General features: G+C 41.1%; 1 protein-coding gene across 6 annotated transcripts in view; it reads right to left on the reverse strand.

Moving 5' to 3' along the window:
* Positions 1-16,462, reverse strand: part of LOC117542502 (glutamate receptor ionotropic, NMDA 2B) — a 221,566-nt gene that overhangs the window by 46,593 nt on the left and 158,511 nt on the right. For all 6 annotated transcript variants that reach the window (XM_034210217.1, XM_034210216.1, XM_034210211.1 and 3 more), the window contains exons 8-10: positions 10,605-10,719; positions 3,706-3,914; positions 459-630 (exon numbers count right to left, since the gene is read on the reverse strand). In XM_034210217.1, the coding sequence (XP_034066108.1) occupies positions 459-630; positions 3,706-3,914; positions 10,605-10,719 (496 nt within the window). The remainder of the gene's footprint in view (positions 1-458; positions 631-3,705; positions 3,915-10,604; positions 10,720-16,462) is intronic.

Here is a 16,462-nt window from a genome sequence, read left to right on the forward strand (position 1 = left end):
TGGCTACTCCGGCGTCTCCGGCGGAGACGGACCGCTATGCTACCCACAATTCAGTTCGGCGAAAAGCGAGGCAACGTGACGTCACCCCATTCAAAGTGAATGGGCAGACGCGTTGGAAACTGTTTTTGAAGCTGTCGACGCTGTAGTGTGGACGCAGCGTTAGAGTTTTACTCGCTACAGGGTGTACTTTGAGGGTTTGTGACTCTGCAGACCGTTTACATGCAGAAAAACCTTCATAACACACAAGGGGATGGGTAATAACTGGAAAAGCATGACATGGCTTTAAGAAAAGCCATGTTTAAATGCTAACTTCTGTATATTAGGAAGTTTGTATTTTAAAGCTTGCTGTCAGAAATATGTCCGTTTATCTCCAATATGCAGATCTTCATATACAGAAGTTTAAATGTAACTGTATTCAACAACATATAGAAAAAAGGCACTCCTAGTTCTCTCCTCACCTCTCCCACCATGCCGTTCCACGTGCCGTTGATCTTCTTTCCGTGCTTGCCGTTGGTCACCAAGTAAAGGTCGTAGGTGAACTTCACCTGCTTGGCGATCTTCTTCAGGATGTCGATGCAGAATCCCTTACAGCAGCGCTTTATGTAGATCCCAGAGTCCTTCGTTTCATTGCTGCATAGACAAAAAAGATTCAAGATCCAAAGGTTTTATTGTCATGTGCACAAAGCTACAGTGTAGAAATGGAAATGTAATTCTTCTGACCGGAGCTCCTCCAACAATGCAACATATACAAAAATAGAAAATAAAAAGTAGTGCAAAAGTCTATACATGTCAATAGAATATGATATGTACAAGAACAGAGTATGAAATGTTTTGTTTTTTAAATTAAGACAAAATGAAATGCAATGATTACTATAGTATTTATATCAGGGATGGGCAAATGGCGGCCCGGGGGCCTTGTAGTACTGATACCGTCCACTAGACTCCTAGTTACGTCGCGAGCTGTGTACATGATTTCGTTCGGCAGCCAAATACCGCGAAATAATCTGTGACGCGTTTGTGTGTATTGTGTTTGTTCACTCACAAGAAACACGGGCTGTTGTATATGGTGGAAATTACTTTAGCAACACATTCATCGCAAGAAGTGTAGCAAAAGTCAAGGCCGCAGATTCGTCGATGTATACTGCCACAGAGCAGATTCGTCAAGTTGTAATGACTGATTTGAGAGGTTGTAATAACCAAGTTGCAGTTGTAATGGAAAATATATTTTAAAAACATGTATTTTTCTGCAAGAGAACATTTCATCACTAAGTTCATTTTTTTTCTACAAGCTACAAAACTTTTTTTTTTTCTTCTGTGACTTTAAATTTGGTTCACAGATACGTGGATATTTTATACAAGTGTAAATGTATGCACACAAGCTCAGATATTTTTTCTGCAAGTGCTCACATCAGGTTTTACAAGCTCTCGCATTTTGCACCATATCTACCTTCATAAAAGTTGCCCATCCCTGATTTATATGAAGTATAATTTATTTCTAAAGTAGTAGTAAAGTAGTTGTTTAATATTTTAAAGGATTATTGTTATTGTTATCTCGTTTTGATTTTGTATCGTGAGTAAAAATGTGTTGGACAGACTAAGAAACATCTAAAACTACACAAAAAATTCCCGGAATATTCTTTTTTTAATTTGTATTTCCCTCTTTGTATGATTATTATTTACATTAAATATAATTATTTTTCATTGTATTAGTTTATTTTTTATTAAGGATAATAGTTATCATTATTATTACTATTTTATTATTTATTCATATATATTTTACTTGAATGTTTTCCGATGCTTTCAGATATAAGGCATATAATAAAGCATGTTTCTGTGTCTTGAATTCTTTAGACTGCATGTAAAAAATGACTTTGAATCGGAAACAAAGCGCATGTATAGACAAACTGAGTCAATGACTAAAAAGTAATAAAACAACCTGAATACTGAATGAAATATGTGCTCCTGAATTGGCATGAAGTGTTAATTGTAGTCGTGATTTGGAGTCTCTGGCAGCGTCACTCTCACACCGATGAAGTGTGAACTGATTCTACCTCTGGCTCTGTGGAGCTGTCGTGGGAAATCATCATCATTCACAGCAAACATTCAGGCAGTTTCATCTCTTCTGTCAAGTCATTTAGATTTTCTTCATATCTATATAAATGCATTCATATGTTCGACTTCATGCTTGTTTTGATCATAGACTGTATATATAAAACTGTATATGTTTTTATATATGATACTAGAATGTCCTTTTCTGGTAGGGTTTTCTCCGTTTCATCTCTTCTGTCAAGTATTTTTGAAATCATTGCTATCTATTCATTTGTGAGTAGATTCATATGCTAGACGTTATGCTTATTCTGATATTAGAATGCCTTTTTCTGGTAGGAATCATTCAAGTAGGTCTTAGGTCATTGCTGGGTCACACCAGTCAGATAACAACAGCTGTGTTTGAGTGTGAACATATTTTGTTTACAGACAGATTTATCCTGAGTCAGATAAATAAGCACAGGCTGGAAGAGTTTGGCAGATTTGACTATAGCTGCCTCTCACTTTGGTTGAATGGATTCCTTGCGTCCTTCACTTGCGTTGTTTCCCTGCGACTAGTCCCTCCCACCAGGGAAGCATGGAGAGACGCAAGGAAACCACGAGAAGCAGGGAAATGAGTTTTAAGAGCAATGGGACGTCCTTTCCTCCGGAGCGTCACGTGAAGCGACGTCCGTTTGTGATGTCGCCGCACAGCTGATCGTCTGACAGCAGCCAGATCAGTGCATGCACTGCATCGTCCAATCAGTGAGCGATACGCAGTAAGGGGGCGGGGCGAGTGTCTGAGGATTTCACCGGAGGATGGTCTGGTAGTTCCTCGATTATCGCTCCGTCATTATCGATCCTCGGTCCTCCGGCAAAAATAAGGCCACTGGGACGCTACTCAAGATGGCGCAGACAAATCAACTTCCGGTGATACCGAGCCCGAGGAGCGAGGAAATAAAAAGTAAGAGAATTTCTCAATTTGGAAACCTTAACGCATTAAAACAAGTTATTTTTTTGTGCCTTAGAGAAGTGTTTGAAAATTGTCAGGTTTTACGCCAGATCATTAATTAATGTTATAATAAAATAAAAAACCCTCTGATTTCTCCTGAGAGTTTGTCATGCATTTCTTCATTACAACACATCACATATATTTGTTTTATCGCGCCCCAAAACACAAGCAAATACTAGTGTTTTCAACTTGTGATTAACACGATTACATCTATTGACAGCACTAGTTGTAAGACATCAGTCCCAGTGTTCATTTTGTTTTCAGTTGATGCTCCTATAAAATAATGTACTTCACATCCACTTGACTTCTACAGTTGTCGATCTGTGGGTATATGCTGAGGTCCCTTTTCAGAAACGTATTTTAATTCTTGACAATCCTATTCTAGTTTTTCTTTCTAAAACTTGGTGTATCTGAGATTTAACGTTCCCTGTTAGAGCCAGTATTTTGTTTTTATAAGAAAGGCCACCTAATTGTGACGTCTGTAGTCAACACACTATGAAAGACTACAATTCCCACGGCGCCTGCTCTAAAGTGACAGTGATGGGCAAACTGTACGAAAGAGAAATGACTACTTCCATTGTTGCAAGGACAATAAATACATGTATCCTGATATTGAAGCTCAAGCTGGTGACGAGCGATATCTTTCTAACGGAAGCCAAGACACTCACAGTGTTTTTAACTGTTTCCGGCAGGGCACGGTGTTCCTCATGCAGGTCCCGCTGAGCGGATCCACGTCTTCCACGATGACGAAGGGAGCTTCCTCCAGAGTCACGATGGACAGGTGGTCGTCCTCCCTGGTTGCTGCCCCGCCATACAGTTCATAACGAGGCCACACGTGGTACTTCATGGACAGGGAACCGTTCTCCCATTTACCCACCTGCAGAGAAACAAAACAAACATTCAGATTTCCTTAAAGGTCCCATATTATTCTGTTTTTCATCAATATGTTATAGGGGGGGGGGGGTTACCTTGGTTGCTGATCAGATTTTGGCCACTTTATGATGTCATAACGATGTTTTGGCTTGTGTAATGGCTACACAAGCCAAAACATCGTTATGACATCATAAAGTGGCCAAAATCTGATCAGCTCATTTTCAGACAGGTTTTTATAGAAATGGATCAGGACAAAAAGAGAGAGAATCTTTGTTCCTGAAACTTTCAGTCTCTTTCCACAGAGGGGACACATGTTGATGTAGAAGAGACATGAAGAAGAGGGGACACATGTTGATGTAGAAGAGACATGAAGAAGAGGGGACACATGTTGACGTAGAAGAGACATGAAGAAGAGGGGACACATGCTGATGTAGAAGAGACATGAGGAAGAGGGGACACATGTTGATGTAGAAGAGACATGAAGAAGAGGGGACACATGTTGATGTAGAAGAGACATGAAGAAGATGAGGACACATGTTGATGTAGAAGAGACATGAAGAAGAGGGGACACATGTTGATGTAGAAGAGACATGAAGAAGAGAGGACACATGTTGATGTAGAAGAGACATGAAGAAGAGGGGACACATGTTGATGTTAGAAGAGACATGAAGAAGAGAGGACACATGTTGATGTAGAAGAGACATGAAGAAGAGAGGACACATGTTGATGTAGAAGAGACATGAAGAAGAGGGGACACATGTGATGTAGAAGAGACATGAAGAAGAGGGGACACATGTTGATGTAGAAGAAACATGAAGAAGAGAGGACACATGTTGATGTAGAAGAGACATGGAGAAGAGGGGACACATGTTGATGTAGAAGAGACATGAAGAAGAGGGGACACATGTTGATGTAGAAGAGACATGAAGAAGAGAGGACACATGTTGATGTAGAAGAGACATGAAGAAGAGGGGACACATGTTGATGTAGAAGAGACATGAAGAAGAGAGGACACATGTTGATGTAGAAGAGACATGGAGAAGAGGGGACACATGTTGATGTAGAAGAGACATGGAGAAGAGAGGACACATGTTGATGTAGAAGAGACATGAAGAAGAGGGGACACATGTTGATGTAGAAGAGACATGAAGAAGAGAGGACACATGTTGATGTAGAAGAGACATGAAGAAGAGGGGACACATGTTGATGTAGAAGAGACATGAAGAAGAGGGGACACATGTTGATGTAGAAGAGACATGGAGAAGAGGGGACACATGTTGATGTATAAGAGCCATGGAGAAGAGAGGACACATGCTGATGTAGAAGAGACATGAAGAAGTGGATTTTGCATGATAGGCGACCTTTAAAACACAGATTAGGATTTCTTTAAACGCTGTATTCTGGACGTTTCACTAAGGTTAGGGTTAACTGCAATCATGGAGACTCAATGCTAACAACTAAATACACAAAATGAATCACTGGGCAGGAATCTAATTAAAACATGAATGCAGATTAAATTCCATGCTGCAATGAGTCCAGTCCATCAAAAGCGCTGCTCTTGTAAACAATTGGCAAAAAGCAATGTGGACTTTGACTTGTTACGCAAAAAACATCTGCTTTCTGGATTTAGATGTGATTAGTCCATCTGTCAGTAGAACGACAACGAGGCAACAAATGAACGGGAGAATTTCATGATATGAGGATAAACATGATGGAAGAAAGTGATGGGAATAAGTAAGAGGAAAAAGAAAGACGAGAGGAGAGGCCTGGGACCCAGAGTATAAAACGAGAACAAGGTTAACGGGAAGGACGAGAGTGAAATGGGGGAAAGAGCAGAATTCAGATCAAGAGGAGAGGGTGCCGAGGGAATTAGATGGAGCGATTAGACTAAGAAAATGAGAGGCTACATTTTGCCTGAGAGAAAGAGTCAAGTGAGTGTCTGTGTGACGGAGAAAGAGAGACAGAAATGGAGCCCTTTCAGCTGTTGGTCTGGAGAGCCCTCAGCGATTGTGGCTCCACTCGACAAGACGAGCATCATAAATGACTACATTTCCCTCAGATGGTGCTAACGTGAAACCAGACTTTTGTCCTGACACACAGGTTGAAAATCACGGTGTGTCTACATTTGGATATATCTCTTTGACTGCCATAACTAGCACTTTGAACACATACACAGTGTGAATTTTGACCATTTTGTGTTTTTCAAAATTGCATAAAGCTGCTGTGCTCTTAAGGCCCGATTTCGGCCGTCGATAGATGTCTGGCCGTCGATGAGCGTCGTGTCGCCCTACTTAGATTGGTGTGTCCGGATCGGCCAAAGGCTGTCGGTCAAATAAATCACTCTGATTGGCTGTTCAGCTAGCGAATCAGTGCATGAGAAGCGAAACGGAAGTGAGGGACCCAAACAAACGATTAAGAAGGCAAACAAAGACAGCTATTGTTTTTCATTTTCATCTCAGCTGGACACAAGAGTTTATTTTTCATCAAAGCGATCTGGAATGAAGAAACCGAAGACCAACGCACACGCTATTTGTTGTTTGTTTATCTGTTCTTCTTCTCTCGGTGTATCACGCAGTCTGTCTTCCGGTTGTTGCCTCTTTTGAATGACGAATACACACTACCGCCGCCTGCTGGTAAGGAGAGTTATTGCCACTCACGCATGCGCAGTTCGTACGTGCTACTTGGCCGTCGGCTGAAGTCTTTGCGGTGTGTTCCAGTGCGACACATGGCCAAGACGCAGAGACGCGAGGCGACGCAACAGTCGTGTTTCGTCGGGACGTGTCCTTTGGTGTCAGTTTGTCTGGGCCTTTAGTGGAAGTGATGATGGCCAGTGTTAGCTAGTTAGCTAGCTAGCAACAATCATTCACGGTACCAAATCATAAAAGACTATTAAATTAACCAAAACAAATAACGATGGATTCTTTGTGACACTAGTATAGTGATACATTTCTTAAATAATGAAAAAAAACATGTGTTTGTTTATAAGTACAGTGCTGTGTTTACCGGAGTAATCGTATTCATCGCCTAACTTCGGCTATGTAGGAAAGATGGCGGTCGTTTAGTGTGTCTACCACACTCAACTTTTGACTGTTAAAAGGTTGAAACTCTTGCACTGTCTCAATTTGGATACTTCCCTAAATACACTGCCATGTCATACCATGTTAATTTTTGCGCAATGTGTGAATTTTGAGAGTATAGCGTTCTCTTAAATCGAACACAACTGCTATGCCATCACAGGAAATGATAATGGCTGCTCTTAGCTAACTAGATAGCGAGCAACAAGTGTTAGCAGACTGCTCAATTAACCCATTGGCCGTCGGCTGAAGTCTTTGCGGTGTGTTCCAGTGCGACACATGGCCAAGACGCAGGAGACTTGAGGCGACACAACAGTCGTGTTCCATCGGGACGTGTCCTTTGGTGTCAGTTTGGTGTCAGTTTGGTGGCCTCTTTTCAACATGGTATGGTATGTGGTATGTTAGTTAAGCAGGGAAACAACCCACATGTATAACTTTTATTTGTACAATGCTGCCATTTCCACTATGTACCAACCACAGGTTGCGCTAGACTTTTTCGCTGCCCGTCATTTTGACGGGCATCCATAACTTTTTACCCCCTTTTCAGTCCGTGCTAGAGAGCAGGGACTTTCGTGGGAGAAAAAGGTTCCTATGTCTAATTGGCTAGGCGGAATGCAAACCACGCCCCGTAAAACTCCCAAAAACTTTTGTGAAGCCGCCATTTTATTATCCTCGCATTGCATTATTAGCATTAGCATTAGCCCAGCGCAGAAACACAGAGAGACTAACTTATGACAACACAAAATAAAACATGGGAGCGGTGGAGATGAGGAGGTGTCGTCGTTCTGGCCGTTTACTCGGGAAGGCTTCAGTAGAAGCTGCTGGGAGTCCCAGCAGCTTCTACTGAAGCCAGTCCCTAACTCCGGGGACTTCCAGCCGGGGATTTTGGGCGGCAGTATACGCCATGAAGTGGTTTTCGGCCTGCCAGTAAACCCAAAGCAGAAGAAGAAGAAGTGACGTCAGCGGCTTCATTTGCCTAATTCTCCCTCAGGAACTAATTTCCGGTGTGAACGCGGTCTGTACTTAGTTCATGAGAACTAAAGAGTTCTCAGGAACCTTTGTGGGAAAAGTACTTGGTGTGAACGCGCCTATAGTGTCATTTTGCTATATTTCGCAGTGGGATGCACTTTTGTAATGCAGAGGTACGCGATTTGAGACACAGCATACGCCTCTTACGAGCGCTTTCCTCTAGAAATGCCCACTTTAACTTGTAGGAAGATGTGGGTGGACATGGATCTTCAGCTAATTGGACAGTGTGTAACGGGAGAGAGGCGCCAGAGTGTAAAGTTTGCACACTCGTTAAGTATGTAAATGAGCACACACACATATATTACACTCCAGGGAACACAAACTGGCCAAGGCTGCCTGGGTTGGACAAGCTGAGGATTTGTATCTCCGAGGCACAATGCAGCCTCGTTGTATCTGGAGGGGTTAAAAAAAGCGTGAGTAAGGGAAAGACGGATGGAAAAAAAGGGGTTAAAATCTGCCCGGAGGAGAGCAAACTGGACTGGACACTCCAGAGTCTTCACACTACTTCAAAGGTGCAGAAGGAGCATGGTTGTAGGAGCTGGAACTCATTAGGATCCAAGAAAAGTGGTTCAGCTGGAAGTCAAGCTAAGAATTAAACATGAGGGAGGGAGGAAAGGGGGAGAGAAGGGGAGGTGCAGACTGCAAGGGGAGAAAGATAGAAAGGGAGAGAGGAGAGGAGCGATTCACCTTGTTCTCTGATCAGAGGACAGAATATAGATTAGAGAGAAACTCAGGGAATAAAGAATAGGGCGAGTCAAAGGGGTCAGACTGCAGACACAATGGAGGAGAAGGAGGATGGTGACTTTGCAGGAGGAGCAAGTTCCTTTAAAGGTGGGGTAGGTAAGTTTGAGAAACCAGCTCGAGTGCGCTAGAATTTGAAAATACACAGCCGGAACAAACCTGCCACTTCCTTACAGAGCCCCTCCTCCAACACACACGAACGCGCACATGACCAATGAGGGCACGAGATCAGTTTGGATTTTTTGTCAAAGCACTTAAGATATTCATTGCTATCGGGATGTTAAGAGAATTCCATGGAATATAACAAAAAGTGCCGGTTTCTCAAACTTACCTACCCCACCTTTAAGCTTGTTGGTTTCTAAATGTATGCATCACCAACATCTGCTTTCCACCTGTACTAAGAGAATCTATTCCATTTCTCTACCTGTACTTTAAGAGCTTTCTTCAAACTTCATTTATTAGGAGGAAAGCTGACTGTGCATTTATAAAGTTTGTTTTTTATTCCTAAGTCTCACGTATGGTGTGAAAAAGGTGCTGCTTTCACAATAACTATGGTTATATTTCACTGTTCGTTTAACGATTTGAAGTTTGAATTGTCATTATACGTTGTCTGAGTTTTTATTTTCTTACAATACAAGTGTTTTCTGGTCATGAAAGTCAATTTGAACATGTTGGTCGCCCTATAACTATGTCTTGACCAGCGTTGGTTGTCACACCGTCTCATGTTATTTCTGGTTCCAAAAAAAACAAAATGACAACAGACAAAATCAAAGATGGCGACTGCACAAAAAACTAGGTGACAATGGTCAAAAACCAATATAAAAATGGGCAAAAACAAAAGTAGAGAAGGTGGAAAAATAACAATGGCCAAAAGACAAGATGAACACTGTTAGGGATTAATTTTGTCTTTACTCCTTAGACATTTAACCTTATTGTGTGTGTTGACATGTACGACCATCCCTGCTTCTAATCTCCCGTAAGGAATGTGTTGATGCAGTCGTATGTTGATACTAGGTTTTACAGCTTGACCTACAGGGCATCGGGAGGTTTTGCGAGTGTGAGAACGCTAGTTTCTAAGCTCCAGAGATGGGAGAGACATCTCCTGTGTCTGCAGATGTGTTTACGCCATGGTTTACGCCCATCTCCAATATGTGGATTTGACTCTGTAAACTAGTTAAAAGGTCTACCAAGATGCGAGGCTGATCAGATTTGACATGGCAAACCACCCGTGCAGTCAGAACCTTTGACTGTGTGACTTGTGATGTGAATTTCTCCGGCCGATGCTTGTATTAAATATCAGTGTTTGACATCAGAACTCCTGCTCGTCCCGTGTCTCCGTCATGAGTCGGTGACTCAACATCGGTGAAGATGTACCTAAAACTCTGAATACCTAACTCAAGGCTTCAAAACCAAGGTTCATAAACCCATGGGTGACACCACGTCTACTTCTTTGTATACAGTCTATAATAAAAAAATGTCATGTGGAAATACTTTGTGTGCAGCAGAGGCAAACTGAAGGATGCATATGTAAAAATACTCATTAAATGATAAGTGGTATGTTATAGCTTCCTCAAAGTTTTAAAAAATGAACACACAAGCATTTTTACTACCCCAGCGCTCTGGAGCCTGAGCTGCAGAGTGTTGCTCAAAGGCACCTTCACCCAGTAGATATCATCTAATCAGAGAAGTGCCTGTAAAGCTTTCGGCTTAAAATGCTTAAAAAGTGAAAATGGGATGATAAGAGATTCAGATAGACGGACAGATACTCGAGCACCAACCAGGAACTGTACTTACAGGATACAGCTGAATATGAGTACACACTTATTCACACACACACACACACTGCTCACCCTCTCCCACTGCCTCTCCTTGTTGAGCAGAATGATGACTAGCTTGGGGTGCATCTGGTATCCGTCCTCGCTGAACGACAGATTACGCCCCTCGAACGTCACATTCATCAGGTACCTGCAGAGGGAAACATCCAGGAAAAAGACACTCATTCAGACATGTATCACTTCCTGGAAAAACATCTGTCAGTAACCACTTACACGCAATATTTTATTACTTTAAGATTCAACGTTTTTATGTTCATATGCACAGTGTCGTTATGGCCATGAAAATCCCGAGGCTCCTTATGTGTAATGCTGATGAAAACATCCATATCATGACTCTATTTCCCAAACATTAGAGTTTAATGGTACGAGAAATCCTCTGATAAGCCACTATCTTCCCAGACAAACCTGCTGACATTACATAAATGCATCATCTGCCAGGAAACAGCTTTCGGCCAATGTCTGCGTCGGCTTTTCATAAATACATGAATATACATTAGTCATCAGCTGCTCTTCAGCTAAACAGCAGTGGTGGTTTTAAGATCATAAGGAGAATTCATTTCAGAAAATTGTCGTATGTGCAATGTTTGTAATGCTGCTGCAAAGCAAACATTTCCCAATATGGGATCAATAAAGTACTTATTATCTTATCTTATATTTCCAAACATCCACGGTTCAATGTGTCCAACCTTAAAGGAATGGTACGTCGTTTTGGGAAATATTTTTGCTTGCTTTTTGGCGGAGAGTTAGATGGATTTAACTCTCAGATCTGTTCATTAGATATGAAGCTAAAGCTAGCAGCTGTTAGCTTAGCACAAAGCCTTGAAACACAAGAAACAGATAGCTTGGCTTCAACTGTAGGAAAACCCACCACTACATCTCCCAAACTTAAACAGTCTACCCTTTTTGTTTTATTTGTATAAGTGTAAAAACTATTGGCTCACTTTTTACTGGGACTTGCGGTGAAATATTTGTTTGTCGTTAGCAGTTAGCAACTAGCTTAGATATGAAGAAGAAACACTGACTGGTTTCTACAGTTTTTTTTGTTTTGTTTTCTTTGTTGTTGAGACAATACAAAATATATATAGTAAAGTGAGCATTATACGTTCTTATTGGGATCTTTCTTTTACAGTTAAACAGAGCTAGGATAGCCATCGTTCCACTATATACATGTACATACCATTTGTATGAGAGAAGGATTTGCTTATCTTTGTTATAGTATTTGTTTTCTTGCCCTCAAAGATCTACATTTGGAGCGTAAAGAAAATATCATAAAATATAAATTCACAAATTTGAGTCCCATTGACAAATCCCAAAGCGAGTTCTAGAGAGGGCGTTAAAATAATAACATGGCAGCTTCTCAGATCACTGTGTGTGTGTGCGTGTGTGTGTGTGTGTGTGTGGTGTGTGTGTGTGTGTGTGTGTGTGTGTGTGTGCAGGGCCGCCCCTGGCCAACTTGGGGCCCCAAGCGACATTGTGAGATGAGGCCCCCCAACCGACAGGAGTGAAAAAAAAAGTTTTTGGAAACAAAGTAGGCTACTTTGCAAATATAATTCCTGTTTATTATTATTATCAACACTTTTTTATACAGTGAGTTAATGGTAAATGTGCATGTATGTCGTTCAGTATGCGTTTACAGGTGAATACGTCTGCATTTCCTGCCAAATACTAGCCTCAAAAAGATTACAATATAATTAATGCAAATAAACTACTTCTACTAATAATAATAATAATATTCAATTCAATAATATAAATACTATATTATTTTATCATAATATAGTTGTAATATAGTCAAGACAAAACATGCTTATGACATGCTCAAAAACTGATATTTCTTAAATCTGTATTCTAGTTCCCTCTGTCAGCAATGTATCAACAACTACACACACATTTCTATCAGTATTTCTCTGTGTTGTGGTTGACATGATGATGACTGTTAGGAGTTAAGGGGAGAGGCTGAGCATCACCATGAAATGTGCAAATTGACATAAAAATGAATATAAGGGGGAAAAATGTTCCATGTTTTTTAGGCTGTAAACTTTAACTGTTATGTAAGCCAACTAGACAGACAGTGTATCACTCTTCCTCCTGTAGTTAGCAGATCAAAGGCATAACATACGTGAATGAATGTTAAATAAAGAATGCTGGAAATAACTGCATCTCCATTAGCCTATATGCTATGCAGAGACTGCCTTCTTCATGTCGTGAATTGCAGCTGATGTTTTAATATGGCAATTGGCAATTTGACTTATACAACATTCGCAAGTTGTACATTTGACTCATACAATAACCCACCTTCGAGTGATGCTCTATAGTTTCTTCATGTTTTGTTTTTTTTCCCTCTAGCTTGCTCCGGACTGAAACTGTCTTTTCACAGACATCTCTTCACCTGCACTAGTGGCCGTATCAAAGCCGTGATTGGTCAGATGTCGATTCATTGCAACGGTGTCGCGTTACAGACGTGCTCCCCTTGTCACCTCTCACTCTCGCGTGTCAGCCAGGGGTGCGCGGAGAACTGAGCGGAGAACTGCGCACAGCAGCTGAGGCCCTCTAGGCGGGGCCCCCTGCGCAAGGCGGGGCCCCATGCAGCCTGCGTGATTGGCCTGTAGGGAGGGGCGGCCCTGTGTGTGTGTGTGTGTGTGTATGTGTGTGTATAATTGATGAATATGGTTTGACAACAATAACACACAATTATGCTTGTTTTTATTTATTTGTTTAATTCTATCATTTCTGGCTTTTTTGCCGTTCATCAGGAACTGAATTTCAAAATAAAAGTCACCGGAAACAGACGTTCGAATACAGTTTGGGATAGTATGCCGTGGGTTTCGCTCCATTTCAAAGAGCTGTTTGGCGCTCGGCGTAACCTTGGCGCACTGCCACTCCAACATCCAATCCCATTAATCACGGGGCAAAGTCCCAAACAATAGCTGAGGATTATGGGTAGTGTAGTGTCTTCGGCCATCCTAAACTCGGAAATGTTTTTTGGATTTTATATCGCATAAACACCTTATCCCAACTTGCATTGCGGCTAAAACATCCAATCAGCGAGCTTAACCCATAGCTGAGGATCTTGGGTAATCAGTTCAGTGGCTGTGTATCGCAATGATGCTCGAAATGTCTCTTATAGGCCTAATTCTGTTTCCGGTTATTTTATTTTGAAATTCAGTTCCTGCGGAACGGCAAAAAAGCCCAGGATTATAGAATTAAAAAAAAACAAAAAAACAAGGACAATTGTGTGTTATTGTTGAGTAAATAACAGTGTGTTATTTAGAAAAGAATAACAAATTAGAAAGAAAAAAATATTAAAAAAACTACAGATTTCAGTATTCTGAGGCTCTGAGCCCCATTTCTTTTCCTCGGGGACGGCAAAAGAAGTCCGACATTATACGATTTAAAATAAAAACAATAATCGTGGCTTGATATTGAGTAAGAACATGTTTTTATGAACCACACAGCTTCCGGTCTTCCACGACCCCGACCGGACAAAACAGACGTGTTGCAGGCACGAAACACACTACCAATAGAAATACATTGCTTTGAAATAAACGTTCTGTGTTGACACGAAAAAAAAAGGGGAAAATCGTGTTGGTGAACACGAATCAATAGATTAAACGTCGTGACTATAACACGAAATGCCGTGAGACTGGGTTGGTGTGTGTGTGTCTGCTTCCGTTTGTGTGGAGGAGAAAGAGAAAGAAGCGACAGAGAGAAGCAGCATTGTTCTGTCAGGTAAAATAATTTCACCTTTCTTCAACTAAACACAGCACACAAACACACACGGACACACAAAGACACGGACACACAAAAGACACGGACCGCATGACAGACACACACACACCACTGTATCCTCTTGCAGTGATTATGGTGAATGTACGTGGGAGTGTGTAAGTGTGTGTATATGAGAACAGGAATGTTTAAGTCAGGTGAACTCAAATCACTTCACTGTCATCCCACACACACACACACACACACACACACACACACACACACACACACACACCACACACACACACACACACACACACACACACACACACACCACACACACACACACACACACACACACACACACACACACACACACACACACACACACACACACACACACACACACACACACACACCCACCAACGAACACACAATTTACTCTCTCTCCTCTTCCCTCCCTGACTGTTTCCATGGAAACACTCTGCCTCATCATAACCCTGCACACCATATATATATATATCTATGTATGTAGATGAATATATATAAAAATAATAATAAAAAAAGATGTCTAAAGAACGGGACAGACATAAGATCACATGCATGTCCAGCAGAATCCTTGTGTCTTGATCAGATCCTCTTAAACCATCCTCAGACCATGGTCATGTTAATATATAAATAATGATCAATGCCTCCAATATGGTGAATCATATCACAATAGCAGTGAAAAATAATGGCAATTAGTTGTTCTTGTAGCCCTAATCATTAAGTTGTGCCTTTAACCCAGTCTGCCATTTGTGAATCTAATTTAAATGTAATTGTTTTTTTGGGGGTTTAGTTTATCTAATTAAAATTGAATCTCTTTTTTAATATAGTAGAGACACAATATACAAATAAAGGACTGGAAAGTATGATGAGAGTAAATGTCATACAACAAATAAACAAACATAATCATATAAAAAAGAACATTTCAATTTATTTTTAATAGGAAAGAAATAGGACATCATCTTCTCACACAAGACAGAATAAATAAATATTAAAAATAATAATAGGTCTGCAGTTTGGGTATCTTATGTATCCTGTGTACTCCATCATTTGTTTTCTTTTCTGATTTTATATAAAGCGTCTTTGAGCATTAGGAAAAGCGCTATAAAAATCCAATGTATTATTATTATTATTATAATGTAGTAACTTCAGTATTTACTGTAACCACATTCCTGATTCTACTTCCTGTATTAAATATTGATGTTTCCAACAGGCTGTGTTGAGCGTCCGGCTGACCGTCCCGTAGAGATCTGGCTCTGATTCAAAGTGCACAGAATCTGCTGCATAAATCATGAGCCATTTGCAAAATGACATGAAGCTGCAGCCCCCCCCCCCACCCCCAAACACTCCCCTTTAATCTTTACTAGCACTGAGCTATTGTTACGTGCAACAATGTGAGGGCCCTGTGTGTGTGTGTGTGTGTGTGTGTGTGTGTGTGTGTGTGTGTGTGTGTGTGTGTGTGTGTGTATATGTATGTGTGTGTTCCTGTATCCTGCACACGTTGTAACGGAGCGAAACACAAGCATATGGGTGTTGCCATGGCACCCACAACCACTGTGACATCCAAGCCAATCTGCTGGGTTGCTATGGAGACGGTAATCTCGCAGAGGGTGCAAGAGAGAGAGAAAGAGAGAGGGGGGGTGGGGGGGGTGGGTGATGGCATGTTACAATTACAATGCATCGCTCTGTTTTCTAGTCAAACTGGACACACATTTACCTGTGACATGTCTCCATGCTTTAATGTTCAAAAAGCTCTTTATTTTTCTCATACTGCCTGTGCTGCAGCACCTCTTTTCACCCTCTGTCTGAAACCAGAGCCCAGTCTGCTCTGATTGGTTAGCTGGCCGGCTCTGTTGTGATTGATCAACCGCTTAGAGATGTTCCGCCCCTTAGCCTATCACGTATAATGTGTTGGAGCGCTAGCCAATAGAAGCGTGATTGTAACAGAGATTTTAGCCTTTGCAGACCATTGACATGCACTAAAACCTATACAATACAAGGGAAAACCTCCAAAAAAGGGCCTCTTTAATGTATTAGTGTTAATTTTAATTGCATCTCTTTTTTTTATGTATGCCCTTCAACCATATAGGTTTTTAAAATGCTAAAAAAATGTTTTTAAAACAGCG

Source organism: Gymnodraco acuticeps, unplaced genomic scaffold, assembly GCF_902827175.1.
Source record: "Gymnodraco acuticeps unplaced genomic scaffold, fGymAcu1.1, whole genome shotgun sequence".
Taxonomy (NCBI): domain Eukaryota; kingdom Metazoa; phylum Chordata; class Actinopteri; order Perciformes; family Bathydraconidae; genus Gymnodraco; species Gymnodraco acuticeps.